This window comes from Danio rerio, chromosome 4, assembly GCF_049306965.1.
Source record: "Danio rerio strain Tuebingen ecotype United States chromosome 4, GRCz12tu, whole genome shotgun sequence".
Taxonomy (NCBI): Eukaryota; Metazoa; Chordata; class Actinopteri; order Cypriniformes; family Danionidae; genus Danio; species Danio rerio.
Window position 1 is genome coordinate 195,001 of NC_133179.1, and position 17,500 is coordinate 212,500.

Consider the following 17,500-nt stretch of genomic DNA (forward strand, 5'->3'; position numbering starts at 1 on the left):
TCTCCACCAGCTCCACTGTTCTCCGTCACCATCATCAATTGTGTGTCTACAGTAAGCTGGTCTAGTAAACACTCACACCGAGTTTAGCGTGTGTAGATGGATGTAAAGAGAGCGAGAGTTTGAGGAGTTCAGCTCCACCACACCACTGAAACCTCCATCTCCTGCCGGCTTCCACCACAGCACCAGCACATCCACCTCAACACTCCAACCAAGACATGTCAGCACTGAAGGAGGAACATGAAGCAGAACTGAGACTCCTATCCGTGTTCTGAAGATGTGCAGTGTGTGTGTGTGTGTGTGTGTGTGTGTGTGTGTGTGTGTGTGTGTGTGTGTGTGTGTGTGTGTGTGTGTAACATGACACAATCTCAGGTGTTTTCTGTTCCTCCACAGGTGATCTGACAGCGCTGGCGGTGAATAAACATGATTAACTTCCCTAACAGAGATCTGGTCATGTGACAGAAGTGCTAGGGTTTTACCATGTGTATGTGTGTGTGTGTGTGTGTGTGTGTGTGTGTGTGTGTGTGTGTGTGTGATAGTATGCATCCATAATTTAGCAGACCCAACAATTAGGATATTACGGCAGGTTTAGATGAGCAGGAATAATAGTCACTTCAGTATAATACTGCAGAGTTTTGGCTCAGAGTTATTTGTGTAAAATTTAACACAAGTAATATTGTGTAACTGTAGAACACACGTGTGTAACTGTAGAAGTCAAATGTATTATTATGTGTAAATAATCTTTTAATAAGTCAATTCAAATGAGACCAAATGATTCAGCTCTAGTCATGACATCATTATTACCTTTGTTATTATTATTGATAACACTGTGGTCATCACAGAATATTACTTTAATCAGCCCCAACTTTAGTGTTATTATCATCATCATTATGACTGCATATGCTAAATACTATGCGTTTACACACATTCCTGGCCGTTCTGTAGCTGTTTGTGTGTTCTGTGTTCACTGCATGTTGTGTTTTACACTCTTAAATTGTTAAACACTCAAATAAAAAGGCTCTTTGCTCTAAATAAGCCGGACTACATTTCCAACACATTATTACTGCACTCTAATGCATTGTGCAAGTAAATGGGGAACCAAATGTTAAGCTGCATTACATTATTTCATTTTATTCTGATATCATTACAGGTATTACCACAGTAAAGTTTACAGCTGAACAGTACCAGTCAACATGACACCAGTGTGTTTTTAGCTTTACTATATATACACACACACACACACACACACACATATATATATAAATAAGTACAGCGTATTTCAACACAGACAACAAACTTCCTGAAAACTTGACATGAGCGGATTATTACCATTACTAATATTATCACTGAGATCACTCATCACAGAATATTACTTTTATCACACTAACTTTAGTCTTATTATCATCATTATTATGAACATGACTCATAAATACTACTGTTCTACTGTTGTATGTGTGTATGTTGTGTTTTGCACTCTTACACTACACTTCTGATATTTATTATTATTATTATTATTATTATTATTATTATTATTATTATTATTATATTACAACTACAGTTGCACTCAAATGTGTTTTATGGCTGTCAGTCAATGGGGACCCAAATTTAAAGCAGTATTACACTTTAATTATCTTGTTATTCGCCTCTGAGCCGTGTGTGTGTGTGTGTGTGTGTGTGTGTGTGTGTGTGTGTGTTTGTGTGTGTGTGTGTGTCATTGCAGGTTTTACCACAGTAAAGTTTACAGTCAGTCAACACGACACGAGTGTGTGTTTAAGTGTGTTTTAGCGTTCCTGTCATCACTACATACACACAAACATCAACAACATCACGCCGTGTATCCGACAACAAACTTAACCCGAGCTTTCGTGAACTTTACATTCACTTTGAGCAACTTTACTAAGACAAACAGTAAACGAAACTAACACGAACACCGTGTCACACACACACACACACATACACACACACACACACACACACGAACACACACACGAACACACACACACACACACACACACACACACACACTGTGGCCCTCGCGATCTATTTCTCATGTCGGAAACTCACCGTGAAGCCTCCAGTCGGTCTCATTCTCCAGTAAATCCACAGACGAGCGGGTAAACCAGTGGAGAGGGCCGCTAGTTATGCTAGTCAGCGCCGTCCGGTCGTGTTGTGCTAAAGTTACCGAGTTCGGCGCTCGTGAGCTCATCGGGTATAAATAACATCATGGCGTCACTGAAACTCGCCGGCCTCAAACTCTCCAAACACAGCGAGAAACCCTGAGAACTGAAGCCCAGCCGGAGCACACCCGAGCGGGAGGACAGAAGCCGCCGCCCGCTGATCTGCATCCACAGAAAACCGTCAAAAAGAGTTTTACCGGAGTCTGTGGGCGGAGCTTCAGCCGCTCGGTGATCATTACACAATCACTAACCAATCACTATCAGCGTTAACCCCTTACGCGGTAGCTGATCCGTGCTGAAGTCTAGAGGGGATACAGCTGCGGGTACTCACTGACTGGACTTCACTGACTGAGGGGCGAGTTCAGGCTCGGGGTAGTCGTTAATGAAATACAGTTTAATGGGTAATTTAATAAATAATATGAACAGTGCATGGTATAATTACTGTATTTACATTACCGTGATTGGTCAGTTTAGGGTTAGATGTCAGCAAAATACACTTTAATGGGTGATTTAATAGATAATTTCACTAATTCTCTGTATAATTACTGATTTACAGTACTGTTAGGGGCAGGTAGGGTTGGGGAAGGGGTAGATGTTAATCAAATACAAGGTAATGGGTTATTTAAAACTTAATATAATTAGTTATTTTACAGTATTGTAAGCTTTGGGTTTAGGGTTGGGGTAGGGCTATACATAAATACAATCTAGTTAATTGTAGTTTAATAAATGGTATGAATAATACCCAGTATTAACACTGTTTTACCTGCCCGTGATGGCTGGGTTTAGTATGAAATATATGAAAATGCTTTTTAGTGTTGGGCTCATTTAGAAACCTAATTTCTAAATAAAAAGCTTTGTTTATTTATTTATTTTCTCCTGCTGTTAATGGTGCCCAGATCATTTGAAGCTGAAGTGAACAGGAGGGTTAAAGTGTGTTATTTTCCCCCTATTAGCACGGAGAGAGGCTCCGGGGGTCCCCTGAGGGCCCGCTGAGAGCCTGATCGAATCAAAGCAGCGACAGCAGCAGGTGATCATGTCTGAACTTACACACACACACACACACACACACACACACACACACACACACACACACACACACACACACACGTACAACAGTCTATGAAAAGTAAAATATCATATTTTCAGTAATACATGTGTCACAGCAGGTGCATTACTATTATAATAGGACGATAATAACAGCAATAATCAGGCTCATTCATTAGTTTGATTATAGCAGCTGTCTGTACTTGCATTCTTGTGCCCTCGTCAGCATGATCAAATTACTGTTATGTAATGATAAATTCGTTAATAGTGATGTTAATAATTAATAAAATGTAATAATTGTAGAAATATTGGTATTGGTTAGTACATAATTTGGTTTTAGGACAACTGTGCTGAGAGAGTTGATGCATTCAGATGTTGACTACAAGTGTTTTACATGATCTTCTGTTCTCCAAAGCTGTATTTTCCTGAATTAATGTTAAAAAATATTGCGTAAATTGGCTGCTCTTTATCAAATCACATATTTGTGTGAGTTCCATAGCACTTTAAAAGTGTGTGTGAAGCAGCTTTACATGGATTAAGTAAAGAAAACACAGTCATGACAAGATCGTGGAACATTTTAGCAAACCAGCCTAGATCATGAGTGAATATATAGTCAGATTAATGTAGTTCTGTCCGATATTCATTCATTCATACTCTTTCAGCTTATTCCCTTTATTTATCAGTGGTCGCCACAGAGGAATGAACCACCAACTATTCCAGCATTTGTTTTACACAGTGGATGCCCTTCCAGCTGCAACCCAGTACTGGGAAACACCTATACATACTCATTCACACACACACTCATACACTACAGCCAGTTTAGTTGATCAGTTCCCCTATAGCGCATGTGTTTGGACTGTGGGGGAAACCGGAGCACCCGGAGGAAACCCACACCAACACGGGGAGAACATGCAAACTCCACACAGAAACACCAACTGACCTAGGGACTCGAATCAGCAACCTTCTTGCAGCGAGATGATAGTGCTAACCACTGAGCAGCCATTCTAGTTCTTTGATTAAAATCTTAAATACTCAAATATTTATTAAAGTCTATCTAAAGAAAGAAAGATTTATTTTGGTCACAGAATAAACTACATGTCCCAGCATGCATCGCGGTGGGCGTCTCTCGCGTTACAAAACCGGAAAAGCACTGTTAGCAATAGCATTCGGCTAAAAACACAGGATTCTGATCCGCTAGGGGACTGATCAGAAATCGTCTCAATCAGATATTCATATCGATTACAGTCGAATGATCGAGAAAACACGCAATGGATGACAGTAAGGTGAGAATTATCAACACCACACACTCTTTCATTACACACACACACACACACACACACTCGTGTTTCAGAAGATTATCGACTTAAGAACTCTTCCTCCAGCTTGATGTAGACATTAGGCATGTTGTAGTAGCATCCCCATATTAAAGTCGCTGTACTCGAGTATATGTCAATACAGTGAGATCAGCAGTGTAACAGCGCCGTCAGCATTACTCACACTGGAGCTGTGCATGGAGGAAATATGGCTAATATTCGCACATTAAACAGAACAGCAAAGCAGAAGCTCAGAGGTAATATAGATGAATAATGATGATGTGGTCGCTATATTGTTCATCGCACTATTCAGATTCCCTCATTACTGTCCTATAATGATGTTAATAAAGTCAGAATGTGTGAATATTAAAGCATCAGTGAGGTTTGGCATGAGCAGAATCAGGTGTGCAACGGAAATCCAGTGGGATCTCCACAAAGCAAGTCTCTCATTTAATAAATCTATGAAAGGGCAGAAAATAAGACTTTATAATAATTAAATCATATAAACATTCCTATATTATATGACAGATTCATATAAAAAGCGTTTAAATATAAATACTGAGTAAATAAATAGACTCGATGATCGGCTAAAATAAGAGTAAATCTGGGCAATAGTGTGTGTGTGTGTGTGTGTTAATGTGAGCTCTGCTGTGTGTATCGGCAGATAGTGGCTGGTAAAGTGAAGAAACCGGGCAAACGCGGCCGCAAACCTGCCAAGATCGACCTGAAGGCCAAGCTGGAGCGCAGCAGGCAGAGCGCCCGAGAGTGCCGAGCCCGCAAGAAGCTGCGATACCAGTACCTGGAGGAGCTGGTGTCCAGTAAAGAGAGAGCCATCTGTGCCCTGAGGGAGGAGCTGGACATGGTGAACACACACACACACACACACACACACACACACACACACACACACACACACACACACACACACACACAAATATATACAGGGGCTGGACACTTAACTCTTGGTGTTAGAGCGCAGTAGTTGATCAGCTGGTGTAGCTCCTCCTCCTTAGTGCTGTAGCTCCTCCTCCTCAGTGTAGTGATTGACAGACAGGCGTCCTGCGCAGTGGTCAGAGGGTCTCTGAGCTGTTCTTCTTCAGAATAGTGTTCAGGTCACTACTGATGCTGCTGGAGGAAAACCTGTCCTCACTCGCTCCTCCAAAATAGCCCAAAGTGCTCAATAATGTTTAGCTCTGGGTACTGTGCAGGCCATGGCAGATGTTCAACTTCACTGTCATGTTCATCAAACCACTCTATTTCCAGTCCTGCTGTGTGTATCGCTGCGTTATCATCCTGTGTGTGTGTGTGTGTGTGTGTGCAGTATAAGCAGTGGTGTCTGGCCATGGATCAGGGGAAGATTCCTTCAGAAATCAAGGCTCTTCTGACGGGAGACGAGCAGAAGACGCCTCAGAGCTGCAGCAACAAGACGACCAAGAACAGCAAATACAGCTCCAGCAGCGGCATCTAGAGACACGCAGGAGTGTGTCCATCTTCATGACAGAACACACACACACACACATTACTGCTCAGCACAGAGCTTGGATCAGCTTCTCTCTCGTCATTCCTCCACAGTAGTGTGTGTGTGTGTGTGTGTGTGTGTGTGTGTGTGTGTGTGTGTGAAGTGCTGATGTTCTGCATCATCTATTAACACTATTTATTTATTGTGCTGCAGATCTGAGGCTCACTCGCGTTACTAGCGCTGGGCAAACCGTCATCTCCATCAATATCGCATATGAGATAAAAGCTTGTTCTGCCATCATGTGTGTGCTGTGCATATGTGTGTGCTGTGCATATGTGTGTGCTGTGCATATGTGTGTGCTGTGCATATGTGTGTGCTGTGCATATGTGTGTGCTGTGCATATGTGTGTGCTGTGCATATGTGTGTGCTGTGCATATGTGTGTGCTGTGCATATGTGTGTGCTGTGCATATGTGTGTGCTGTGCATATGTGTGTGCTGTGCATATGTGTGTGCTGTGCATATGTGTGTGCTGTGCATATGTGTGTGCTGTGCATATGTGTGTGCTGTGCATATGTGTGTGCTGTGCATATGTGTGTGCTGTGCATATGTGTGAGGTGTATATAAATACAGCGTGTGTGTGCTCATATCTGACTAAAGATGGGTTTCTGAAATCTATATGTATGCCATACAAATTACACACAGTTAAATATTTCAGTATTTTATCTTTTTGTATATGTTTCTATCACATAATAAATATAACACACACACACACACACATGCGTATATATATATATATATATTGTTGTGTATTTTGTCCGTGATTACTCTCTGCCCAGTGCTAGTGTTTTACCCCGGCATCTTCTCGTTTAGTTTGTGTGAACTCTTGAGTTTTCGGACAAGGCGGCGGGTTGGTTTTGATCAGGTTTCATCGCCATGGTAACTTACAGACCAATCAGCTGAGAGTACATGATAAAGCCCCTCCCCGTCCTCCTGCGTCTTTTGGCTCCAAAATGAAAGTCTTTGCACACTTCTGGTGTTTGTGTGTTGCTGATTATGCGTTTATTAATTATGCATATTTATAATGTCAAACTGTTAATATATACTGCTCATTTGAATTAGCATTTAAATGTAAATATTAAGATATAAAGCACCTTCAATATATGTAGAGTTCAGATGCAGACAGCTGTAAACACCGCTTGTTTTTGTGTTGTTTTCTCAGACTCGTGTGTGTGTGTGTGTGTGTGTGTGTGTGTGTGTGTTTGAGCTCACTCATTTTACTCTATAGTGATGAATAAGTTCTGTTTATTGCCTTAAAAGTGAAATAATTCAACATAAACACACACGGCTGAAGTCATGCTCACTTCAGGACGGCATTTACAGGTTTCTGCATCTGAACTCTTCACATGTTCTCTATAAACCGCTTGAGTTTGACAATATACCTACACTATTAAAATAAATGATGATCTGCAGTGATATGATAATGCTTCCTTCTCAATAGCGTGTTTATTTCAGCCGTGTGTTTGACCTGACTATATTTCTGATGATGATAATAATATCTCTGACTCTTCAACAGAAGTGAAGCGGACTCTAGCAGTGAATTATATAGAGCCCCTGATCAGATCTAGTTTGCATTTCTGTACATTTGTCAGCCCGAGCGCACTCTCTAACCCAGCTTTGCTGAACTGGTTTGTAAGATAACCCATCAGAATGGTCAGGCATTATCAGACGCCGCGCCGCTGCCAAACCCTCTCGCCGCTCTCTGCACTTTAACCATGTCAGCTCACAGCACTTCTCCCTCTCTCTCTCCATTCATGTGTTGTTGTTGTATTTATTTCTCTAACTGAAGCTAACGCACTTTCATCTACAGCTCTAGTTTCTGAGCCTTTCCTTGTTTCACTTTAAGCCAAACATTATTCACTCACACACACACACACACACACACACACACACACTTGGTCTGGGATGGTCTGTAATGTTCAGAGCTGATTGTCTATTTTTGTATGTGGTGTTGAGATGTGTGTGTCTCTCTCGGTGTTGCTCTGCTTTATGAGTCTGTACATTATAAACAGTGGATCTGAATCTCCGGCGTCTCTGCTCTGGTTATTAGTAGAGTTTCAGACTGAATCAGAGAATATTCCAGCTGATAATAACACAGCTCACCACGTCACTAATGGTAGAAAACACACTGCATGGGAAGGAACGTTCTGTTAATGTTACTGAAGCGTTTGTTCATAACCCTAGCAGAACTACAAGTGCATGTTAGTGGTGGAGCTCAGACTGATGAGTGAGTGTGTGTGTGTGTGTGCAGCTGAAGGCTTCTCTTTCATCAGTTTGTCAGAATGCAGAGTCGTCATTGTCCTCGCTCTCAGTATGAACCTCATTATGATGTGTGTGTGTGTGTGTGTGTGTGTGTGATTAAAGCCGCCGCTTTCTTTCATCCACATTAACAATAGCTGTTGGTCATCCGCTGCTGAACGCAGACAGTAGAGGAGCATCAGAGAGACTGACATCTCATACTCGGCTCCAGATATGCATGTAGAACCAGAATTATTTTAAATCCTCTCTGAATGTTCTGAAGCAATATTTAAGAACATGACAGGAGGAATTCAGGGACACAATAATCTCACGTGCTCTCTAAAGTCAGATATTAAGGGATAGTTCAGTCAAACTGACATGTGCTCATCCTCGACTGCGTCCAAACCCTTATGAGTGTGTGTTGGAACAGCAGGAGACACCAACCCTACACAAGTCAATGGTTACAGGTTTCCAACATTTCTCAAAATATCTTCTTTTGTGTTCAACAGGGTTTAAAGAGGTAAAGGGGAAATAAATGAATGAATGAAATGTAGATTTTTGGGTGCACTCGAGTGTTCCAGCACGTCTCCACTGGATCAATGACTGAGCTGCTGTTAGTTCATGAGGAGTGTTGATGAAGGCATGTCGGACAGCTCCAGGCCGGTTATCAGCGCATCACACTCATTTACACACATCATCTTTAAGGCTGTCGGTCATATTCAAATGTTAAATACAGAAATATTACACTCATTTAAAAAGGTAATTACACACTGATGTGAGGGTTTATTATTGATTCTAGAGTGAGATTATTCATTAATGTGTATTTATATAGCGCATTTATTGTGAACGCTACTCAGCTGCACTTCATGCAAAATCACTTGTTTTGAGGAGTAAAGTCCAGATAACTTTGAACAATCGTTCTGTAAACGTTGCTGGAGTAACGTCTGTTCAACGTGAGAACACTGTCAGCGCTGTGTGTGTATGGAGTCGAACACAAAGGCTCTGTTTCAGGAAGGAGGTGAAGTAAAGCTCAGTTTGTTCACCGTGAGATGAGAGAAACTCTGAGTTTTCCCTTTCAGATTATCAGGTTAGTCAGACTGGAGAGAGCAGGGTAAGTCGAGCCTGTTTCTGAAAGACGGGTCACTGCACCGTGGTCATGTACTCAGTGAAGCTAAGCTGGTCGTGAGCAGGGTTACTCTCTAAACTCTGACTCTGTCGGTCTCCTCTTCTTTTTAAAGGTGTATTTCTGGTCTTATGTTTCCACACACCTATGTTAATCAGCATTTAGGAGATGCGCATAAACAAATCAAACCACAATCAGTTGCTGGAAACGCCAAGATGCACAGAAGTGACGGAAACTGTTTTGTTGGCTTTGACTGGATGTAAACGCTGCTTCATTCACACGTCTTTAATGTGATATACTGATTTTGTGCATACATTTCTTTATAAACTAATGTGGAGAGGATCATGTGCTTATGACTGCTTGCAGCCGGTCCCGCATTATTCAACTCATGATTGACCAATCAGACGATTCCTAATCCACTATAAACACCCTGAGCTCCATATTACAGTCGTCCTCGTTTTGAAGAATCCCCCCTCCACCCCTGCTCCTCCTACTTTCCTAGATGGGCGGCACGGTGGCCCAGTGGTTAGCACTGTTGCCTCACAGCAAGAACATCACTGGTTCTAGTCCTTACCAAGCCAGCTGATGTTTCTGTGTGGAGTTTACACGTTCTCCCCGTGCTCACGTGTGTTTCCCCGGTTTCCTCCCACCGTCCAAAAACATGCAGCTTAAGTTAACGGACTAATCCACATCAGCACATAGACATGCTGCTAGTCAGTAGTTATCTGTGAAGAGCGATCACTATCTGTTCATCAGCAGGGGAGCTGGGAATGGTACGTAAAATGTTTAATAATGTGGTTCCTAGCTATTTGATGAACTATTTTCAAATGGTGAGGCAACAGCATTCATACAGTACTAGGAGTTGGGATTTTAATATTTGTTTATTTAAATTTAGAAGTTTAGTGGGGAAAAATATGTTTTTATATACAAGTGCGTCATGTGGAACGAACTACCAAAATCCACTAAGGCAATAAAAGATTTAAAGTTGTTCAAAAAAGCTATCAAAAATGGTTGTTTGATGAGGATAATTAGTTTGCCTGGTGGACGAGGATCTTTTAAATGATGTGTACTTGAGTGTGAATAGGTTTGCGGCTGGAGGGACATTGGCTGTGTGGAACATGTGCTGGATAGGTTGGCTGCTCGTACCGCTGTGGCGACTGTTTGTTTTATTCTTCATTAGTATTTTGAAGTCATACATTGTTTTTATTTAACAGAGGACCACAATGGAAATAAGCCCAGGGCTTTATTGTGTTTTTATCCTCGACAGTGTATGGAATACTTTTTGTACAGTTTGTCTAAAATCTGTCAAATAAAATTCAATTCACATCTACCACAGCTCAAACTCCCCTCTCACCCTGCAAACGGGAGGGAGCCCCGGGCTCGAGGATCTTATGAGACAGCATGCCAAACACTCTTTATAATCCCTCATCAGCCGAGGGTGAACTCTGGAATGAGCATGTTCGGATGGAAACAGAGCGGTTGCCTACATGACAGTCACACAGAGCAGTCAGGAGAGCGGCTTGTGCTTGTTTAATTCAACTGATCAGCGTGTGAACATGAGGAAACCTTAACCAGACTACTGCTGTTTCTACAACATCTGACAAAACAAGACGGCAGATAAGCTGAACTCATTTATGTCATGTAGTGCACTTACATCTGAAATAACTTTACCAAGAGAACAGAGCGTGCTTAACTAAAGTAGACTGAGCTAACTCAGATCAGCTCTTCTCCAACACACAACTCAGAGTTCATAATCTCTCGCTAGCTCAAGTTTAAACTCAGGGTTGGTTGAACCTCCTTCCTGAAACAGACCCAATACGCCGCTTGTGTTCCACAGTGATTGTGTGTATCTGAGGCTGTACCTGGATCCATCAACAATGAAGAAACTGACGAAACACGACAATAACATTAACTAAATACCCACACAATCAGTGTCGGCACACACGGACGCTTCCTCAGAACCACACAGCATTTAATAGCAAAATCACAGAGACACAGGTGTGTTTCACATCAGGAAAACACACACACACACACGCACGCACACACACACACACACACACACACACACACACACACACGCACACACACACACACACACACATCTATGAGACAAAGTCGATCTGTACAGACGAGCACGAGAAGAACACAACACACGGACCCTGCGGACGCACAAACAGGAGAACACACACAAACACACAAAGGCGGCGCTTTCGGGATCCGCGCGGGATCAGCTAGCACCACAGGCTAGTTTCTGCGCTCACAGCATTCGCCAGCGCTCCTCACATGCGCAGACGCTCCCGCAGACGCTTCTGCGCATCAAAGTCCTCTGCAATATTGCGAATGTGCGCAGCACCTGAAGCGCCGGTGTGGTCATTAAACGGCGGGCTGCTGCTGCTGTACGACACTCGCGCTGTGGAGATTACACGAATGTGTTGGGTGGGTTTGTGCTAATCGGCCACGCTAGCTTCTTCTCCTTCGCTTCTCTGTCGAAAGTGTCGTAAACGGAGTCTTTGATGAGGGTTTTCGCCGGGACAGGCAGATCCACGACGCCCACGTAGTTTTTCTTGGCCATCCGCGAGCTGGCGGTGATGGTGTACGCGTTGCTACGGTAACACTTCATAGACGACATGCAGAAGGTCTCCCTCATGCCGCGTCTGAAGTTAGCGTTGTAGACGGAGTAGAGCGTGGGTTTGGAGGCGGTGGAGCTGAAAGAGATCCAGGTGACGGTGATGAAGAACAGCGCCCCCTGCCTGCCGGAGCCCCGCGGGTGCCACAGCTGCGCCACGTAAAACGGCATCCAGCTCAGCAGGAACATGGCGTTCAGCATCAGGAACATCTTGATGGTTTTGACTTTAGTCCTGGGCACGATGTTCATAGTCCTGCGCAGAGTCCGGCCGTCAGCGCTAATCCTCCAGATGTAGCGCACCACGCGCTGATAGAAGGACACGATGAGTATCGCCGGCACTAGGAACCCAAACAGCAAATGCGCGATGGCGTACGCTAGCCCGTCCCAGCTGTCGGCTATGAAGAACTCGCAGTGATTCGGAGACGGTGACGATCCGTAGAAGAACAGACACGGCGACACGAACGCAGCGTCGAACAGCCACGATGCTAATATCATGCGTTTAGCCTTCTCGCGGGACACCTTGAAGCTGAGCGGGTACACGATGGTGTAGAAGCGGTCGACGCAGATGGACAGCAGCACGTAGACCTGCACGCCGGGGCACAGATGCTGCAGGAAGCGCAGGATTCGACACGCGGCGGCGGGAAGCGGCCAGCGACCTGCACACACCTGCAGCAGCAGCAGCGGCGCGCACGCTAGGCTAAGCAGCAGGTCCGCACACGCCATCGACACCACGAAGTAGTTAGTGGTGGACTGAGTCCTGCGGCTGCGGTGGATCACCAGACACACCAGCGAGTTCCCCAGCACCGAGATCAGCCAGCAGACAGAGAACAGCAGCGCTAGCAGCGTCAGCTCCGCCGGCGTTAGCTCATACGCGGGCTCCGGCGCAGGCACAGACGCGTTACTCTGCAGCCCGGCGGCGGCCGACGACACCTCCAGCTGGCACAGCAGCGGCGTGGGGGACGCGGCCGGCGTGGAGGACAGGTTGATGGAGACGAACGAGGGATTCACACCCTCCATGGACAGCAGGAACACCATCAGTGGCCTCAGTGTGTGTGTCTGACCAAAGCTGAAACACACACACACACAGAGAGAGATACGGTTATACACACACCGGGCTGCACAACATACAGCTTCAGCATCAATATCAGGGCTGAACGACAGATCAACAGGCACATCTGCAGTCGTCTGGCCATCCGGGGAGGACAGTACAGTCATGTGAGCAGTAGTGAACGTCCTGTGAAGGCCAGAGGACGCTCTCTCTCTCTCTCTCTCTCTCTCTCTCTCTCTGGCTCTCTCTCGCTCTCTCTCTCTCTCTCTCTTTTTCTCTCTCTCTCTCTCTCTCGCTCTCTCTCTCTCTCTCGACTAATAACACAAGCTCGTGCAGCAGGTTTCACATGTCTCTGCATTGCAAAGTTCAAACTTAGAGAACTCTGACCTGTGAAATCGCATCACATGACTGCGTGAGACCAATAGAAGAGCAGAACACGATCACGCTGTGCAGAAATGTAAAATATATTGATTTATTGACGTCTGATCGTCTTGTTTTATCCCATTCACAGAGCGGCACTACAGAACTTCACGTGTTCAAACTCTACTGTGATGGAAGCCACAAACACTTTCACCATTGGTAACTGTAATGAAGACTCTTTTATTGATGTATTAATGCAGTAAAGAGCTTGCGGTGTCTTTGTACATGATGTGATTAGTGAATTTTACTATACTATATCAGAGTTCCCTGACGGCTCATTTCATGGGTTGTTCTTTGATCTATGCTGCTGATTTATTACATTTTATGTGTGATAGAAAATCAGCCCAATCAATCAAAACAAATACATAATAATAATAATAATAATAATAATAATAAATAATAATAATAATAGTAATAATAAATAATAATAATAAATCAAAATAATAATAATTAATAAATAATAATAATAATTAATAAAATAATAACAATCAACAATTATTATTATTATTAATAATAATAATAATAATAATAAATAAAATAATAATCAATAACTAATAATAATAATTAATAATAATAATAATCAATAATAATAATAATAACAATAACAATAATAATAATAACAATAATAATAACAATAATAATAATAATAATAATAATAACAATGACAACACTATTTTAGTCATCAAAGTAAAGCTAAATATCTGGATGTCAGATTTTCCAGTATGGTGCAGGTCTGCACTTCACAGGGAATCAAGGGTTTCTGGATAATAAGTAATGATTTGTTTTCTACTGGCTTCATTATTTTTGTTTTATGATAATATATCACAGAGATTAAAGAGATATTCGGCCATCATTTACTCATTTTTCACTCGTCTCGAACCCGCTTCAGTCTCTGTCTTCTGTTGAACCCAAAAGAAGATATTTTGAAGAATGCTGAAAACCACAGACTTCAATAGTATTTGTTTTTTTCCTCCTGTTATGGAAGTCAATGGTTACAGGTTTCTAACATTCTTCAAAATATCTTCTTTTGTGTCCAACAGAAGAAAGAAACTCTTCAGTGTTTGGAATCACTCGAGGGAGGGTAAACAGAGAGTTCGCTTTTATTTTTGGGTGACCTGACCCTCTAATAGTAATGTCCAAAACCCCTATCATCCAGCATCACTTGAATGTATAATAAAGATCTGCATTGAAGCATCATTTTGACAAAAACACTCAATAATTATCATCTGAAATGTAAATGGCATATTGTTAAAACACTCTGAAGTTTCACATTTAACAAGACTGTTAATAACTTCAGCCTGAATTACAGTTTATTCCTATCCACAGATTATATCTGAATATTAATATATGCTGATTAATGTTAATGTGAGTTCATGTCGTCTGCATTCAGACAGATCATATAGATCTTCCATATAGTAATAAAGGTTTACATTTACATTTCCAACACTCTACAAACATGCTGGGGGATTTTAACCCAATGCTGGGTCACTTATAACCATTATTTACATTTCACTTAAAACATATTAACCCAACTTGAGTTTGTCCAAATCTGACCCAGTGTTGACCGGTTTCCCCACAGTCCGATCACATGCGCAATAGGGGAATTTTGAAGGATAAATTGTGTATGAGTGTGTATGGGTGTTTTTCAGTGATGGGTTGCAGCAGGAAGGGCATCCGCAGCGTAAAACATATGCTGGAATAGTTTGCGGTTCATTCCGCTGTGGCGACCCCTGATTAATGAAGGGACCAAGCCGAAAAGAAAACAAATGAATGAAGAGTGTGATCTTACATTAAATGATTTACAGAGCAGCGATATCCACAGCTCTAAAGCTCATTACACCAGGCTGAACACTCAAGACAGCAGTGTTATTGCAGGAAAACCTTCTGGAAACGTCTGAAAAACATTGTTGACTAGACAAAATCGTTATATTAATGTTTCTGTAGGTGTGTTTGATCATCATAACTTTGAGGGAACATTGCCAGAACACTCTGCTGGCTCAATCAACAGCCTGTAAATGAAAAGCTGTGTGTGCTGAATCTGAATCACCCAGAGAGCTGGAGTCATTCTATTAACGCCACCAGAGACTCGCTGATCCTCGAGAGAGCTTCATTATGACTGTGTGTGTGTGTGTGTGTATCAGTGTAATGTTGTTTACCCTGCTGTATTTCACCAATCCCTGACAACAACACCATGGTCATCTTCATCATCTCTACACACCGCAGAATCATCGATTAAAAACGATTCAGAGTCGAATGAATCGCGGTTCACTGGTGATTCTCCGAGCAGACGCGGGTGTATATGGATGTATTCCGGCCTGTTTTGATCAATTCAGCGCTAAAGCCTCAGTAATGACGGACAGTGTGTGTTTATTCAGAGACCTGCAGCTCTTCTCCTGCAGGCCTGTGAGGATTTTTATCGATAAACGCGTCAGAAATGCGAGAATCATCATCATCATGTCCAGCTGTCGTGTTGTTTTCCTCTCACACACACACACACATATAGATGTATCAGTGGTGTTTGTGTGGAATAAACGCACCTCAGCTCCTGCCGCTCCTCCTCATTCCCGCGTCGTTGATGTCCTCCATCATGAATCCGCGTCGTGTCCTCAAATCATCAAAGTTTCTGTATATTTCATCAGATTCTGCAAATCAATCACAGCATCCACTCGCGTCACCGGAGACGAGCACATCCAGCGGCGCGCGCGCGCTCTCGTCACAGGACCAACAGGCGCGCGCGCTCAAAACAGACCCGTGACGCGCAGGCGGATTTACAATTAATTAACTGTTTACACACATCAAACAGCACGTTATTATGATTATTTCGGCGGAGTTATCAAACAATTACAGCCTTATATTTACTAACATTTCTGGATATTTACGACACATCACTGATATGTTGATGTACATCTATTTCCTCAATAACTGTTTACAAAGCAAACACATCAAATATTGCTTTAATTTAACGCAAACTGCCGTTCCTGCTCTGCTTGATAGATATAAGAGAGAATAAAAGCAAAAAAAAAAAAAACATTATAAATCAGATTTATCTATATTCATCTATATATCATCATAAACTCTATTGTTTCTCGGCTTTCTGTGTATTTTCGGTTAATGTCTGTGATTAATATATTAATAAATAAGCTGTTATATTATCTTTATCATAAGCTATTATGTTATAAGCCAAATGTTTTCCAGATTTAGTTGTTTCTCAGCTCTGTGCGTATATTCGACTGATTTCAGTAGTAATTTAAATTTCACTCTTAAAATAAATGTTTAATCTACATTAAGAGTTACCTGTACATTTATTTAGCATTAGTTTATCGAGACGCGTTCCTCATGCCGAGATTATACTGTCTCCCTCACTCACTCCCTCCCTCACTCCCTCCCTCACTCCCTCCCTCTCCCTCACTCCCTCACTCCCTCAGCGCCCTCTGGTGCTCGTGATATTCTCAGCTGCTGTGCTCCCGATCGAGTGTAAATAAAGACTAAACCACTGTCTAAATGTGTTTAGTTTACCGAAAAATTAAAATCAATAAATCAATTTAATCAAAGTAAAACACTTCACAAAATATACAGTTATCTGTTCTGTTTCTTTTACTGCCACAAAATATAAACTAAACAAGTTTAACTACACATTATCAGCAATATAGACTGAAAACAACAGAATCATCAGAACTCGGACTTTACAAACTGCATTTGTGCGCGCACACACACACACACACACACACACACACACGGGAGTGTGTGTGAATGAGTGTGTTTGGGTGTTTCCCAGTACTGGCTTGTGGCTGGAAGGGTACTGTGGAACACATGCTGGAATAGTTGGTGGTTCATTGCACTGTGGCGAACTCTGATTACCATCATTACTAACTCCAGCCTAAAGTGGCGTATGTTGTGTGTGTGTGCGCTCTAACAGATGATAGCGAGTGTGTGTGCTGTGAGGATGGAGTGTGTGTGTGGAGCTGGACTGAAGCAGACGAGCAGATGAAGGTTTGAGC

General features: G+C 42.5%; 4 protein-coding genes across 8 annotated transcripts in view; 1 reads left to right on the plus strand and 3 right to left on the minus strand.

Annotated features, from left to right (window-relative positions):
* dusp16 (dual specificity phosphatase 16) overlaps positions 1-2,354 on the minus strand; it is a 13,496-nt gene extending 11,142 nt beyond the window's left edge. Inside the window, exon 1 of the mRNA NM_213240.2 lies at positions 2,062-2,354. The gene's annotated coding sequence lies outside the window, so the exon portion shown is untranslated. The remainder of the gene's footprint in view (positions 1-2,061) is intronic.
* Positions 2,355-4,373: 2,019 nt separating this feature from the next.
* crebl2 (cAMP responsive element binding protein-like 2) lies at positions 4,374-8,069 on the plus strand. 2 transcript variants are annotated; one of them, NM_001002702.2, is given in 4 exon segments: positions 4,451-4,501; positions 5,196-5,393; positions 5,853-6,033; positions 7,937-8,069. In NM_001002702.2, coding segments are annotated over 3 exon segments (360 nt in total). In that variant the 5' UTR covers positions 4,451-4,486; the 3' UTR covers positions 6,000-6,033; positions 7,937-8,069.
* Positions 8,070-9,099: 1,030 nt separating this feature from the next.
* Positions 9,100-16,217, minus strand: gpr19 (G protein-coupled receptor 19). Of its 3 annotated transcripts, XR_011010878.1 has the most exons (3): positions 16,040-16,217; positions 11,329-13,100; positions 9,100-11,294 (listed from the first exon to the last, which is right to left on the minus strand). XR_011010878.1 is itself a non-coding variant. In NM_200994.1 (2 exon segments), a coding segment is annotated over 1 exon segment (1,242 nt). In that variant the 5' UTR covers positions 13,070-13,100; positions 16,040-16,157; the 3' UTR covers positions 11,360-11,827.
* An 858-nt stretch (positions 16,218-17,075) lies between these two features.
* The window catches only part of tbk1 (TANK-binding kinase 1), a 14,924-nt gene continuing 14,499 nt past the window's right edge, over positions 17,076-17,500 (minus strand). The window contains exon 21 of one of the 2 annotated variants that reach the window (XM_073946672.1): positions 17,076-17,500. This exon is cut by the window's right edge and continues 406 nt beyond it. The gene's annotated coding sequence lies outside the window, so the exon portion shown is untranslated. The other variant, NM_001044748.2, reaches the window with a different exon arrangement.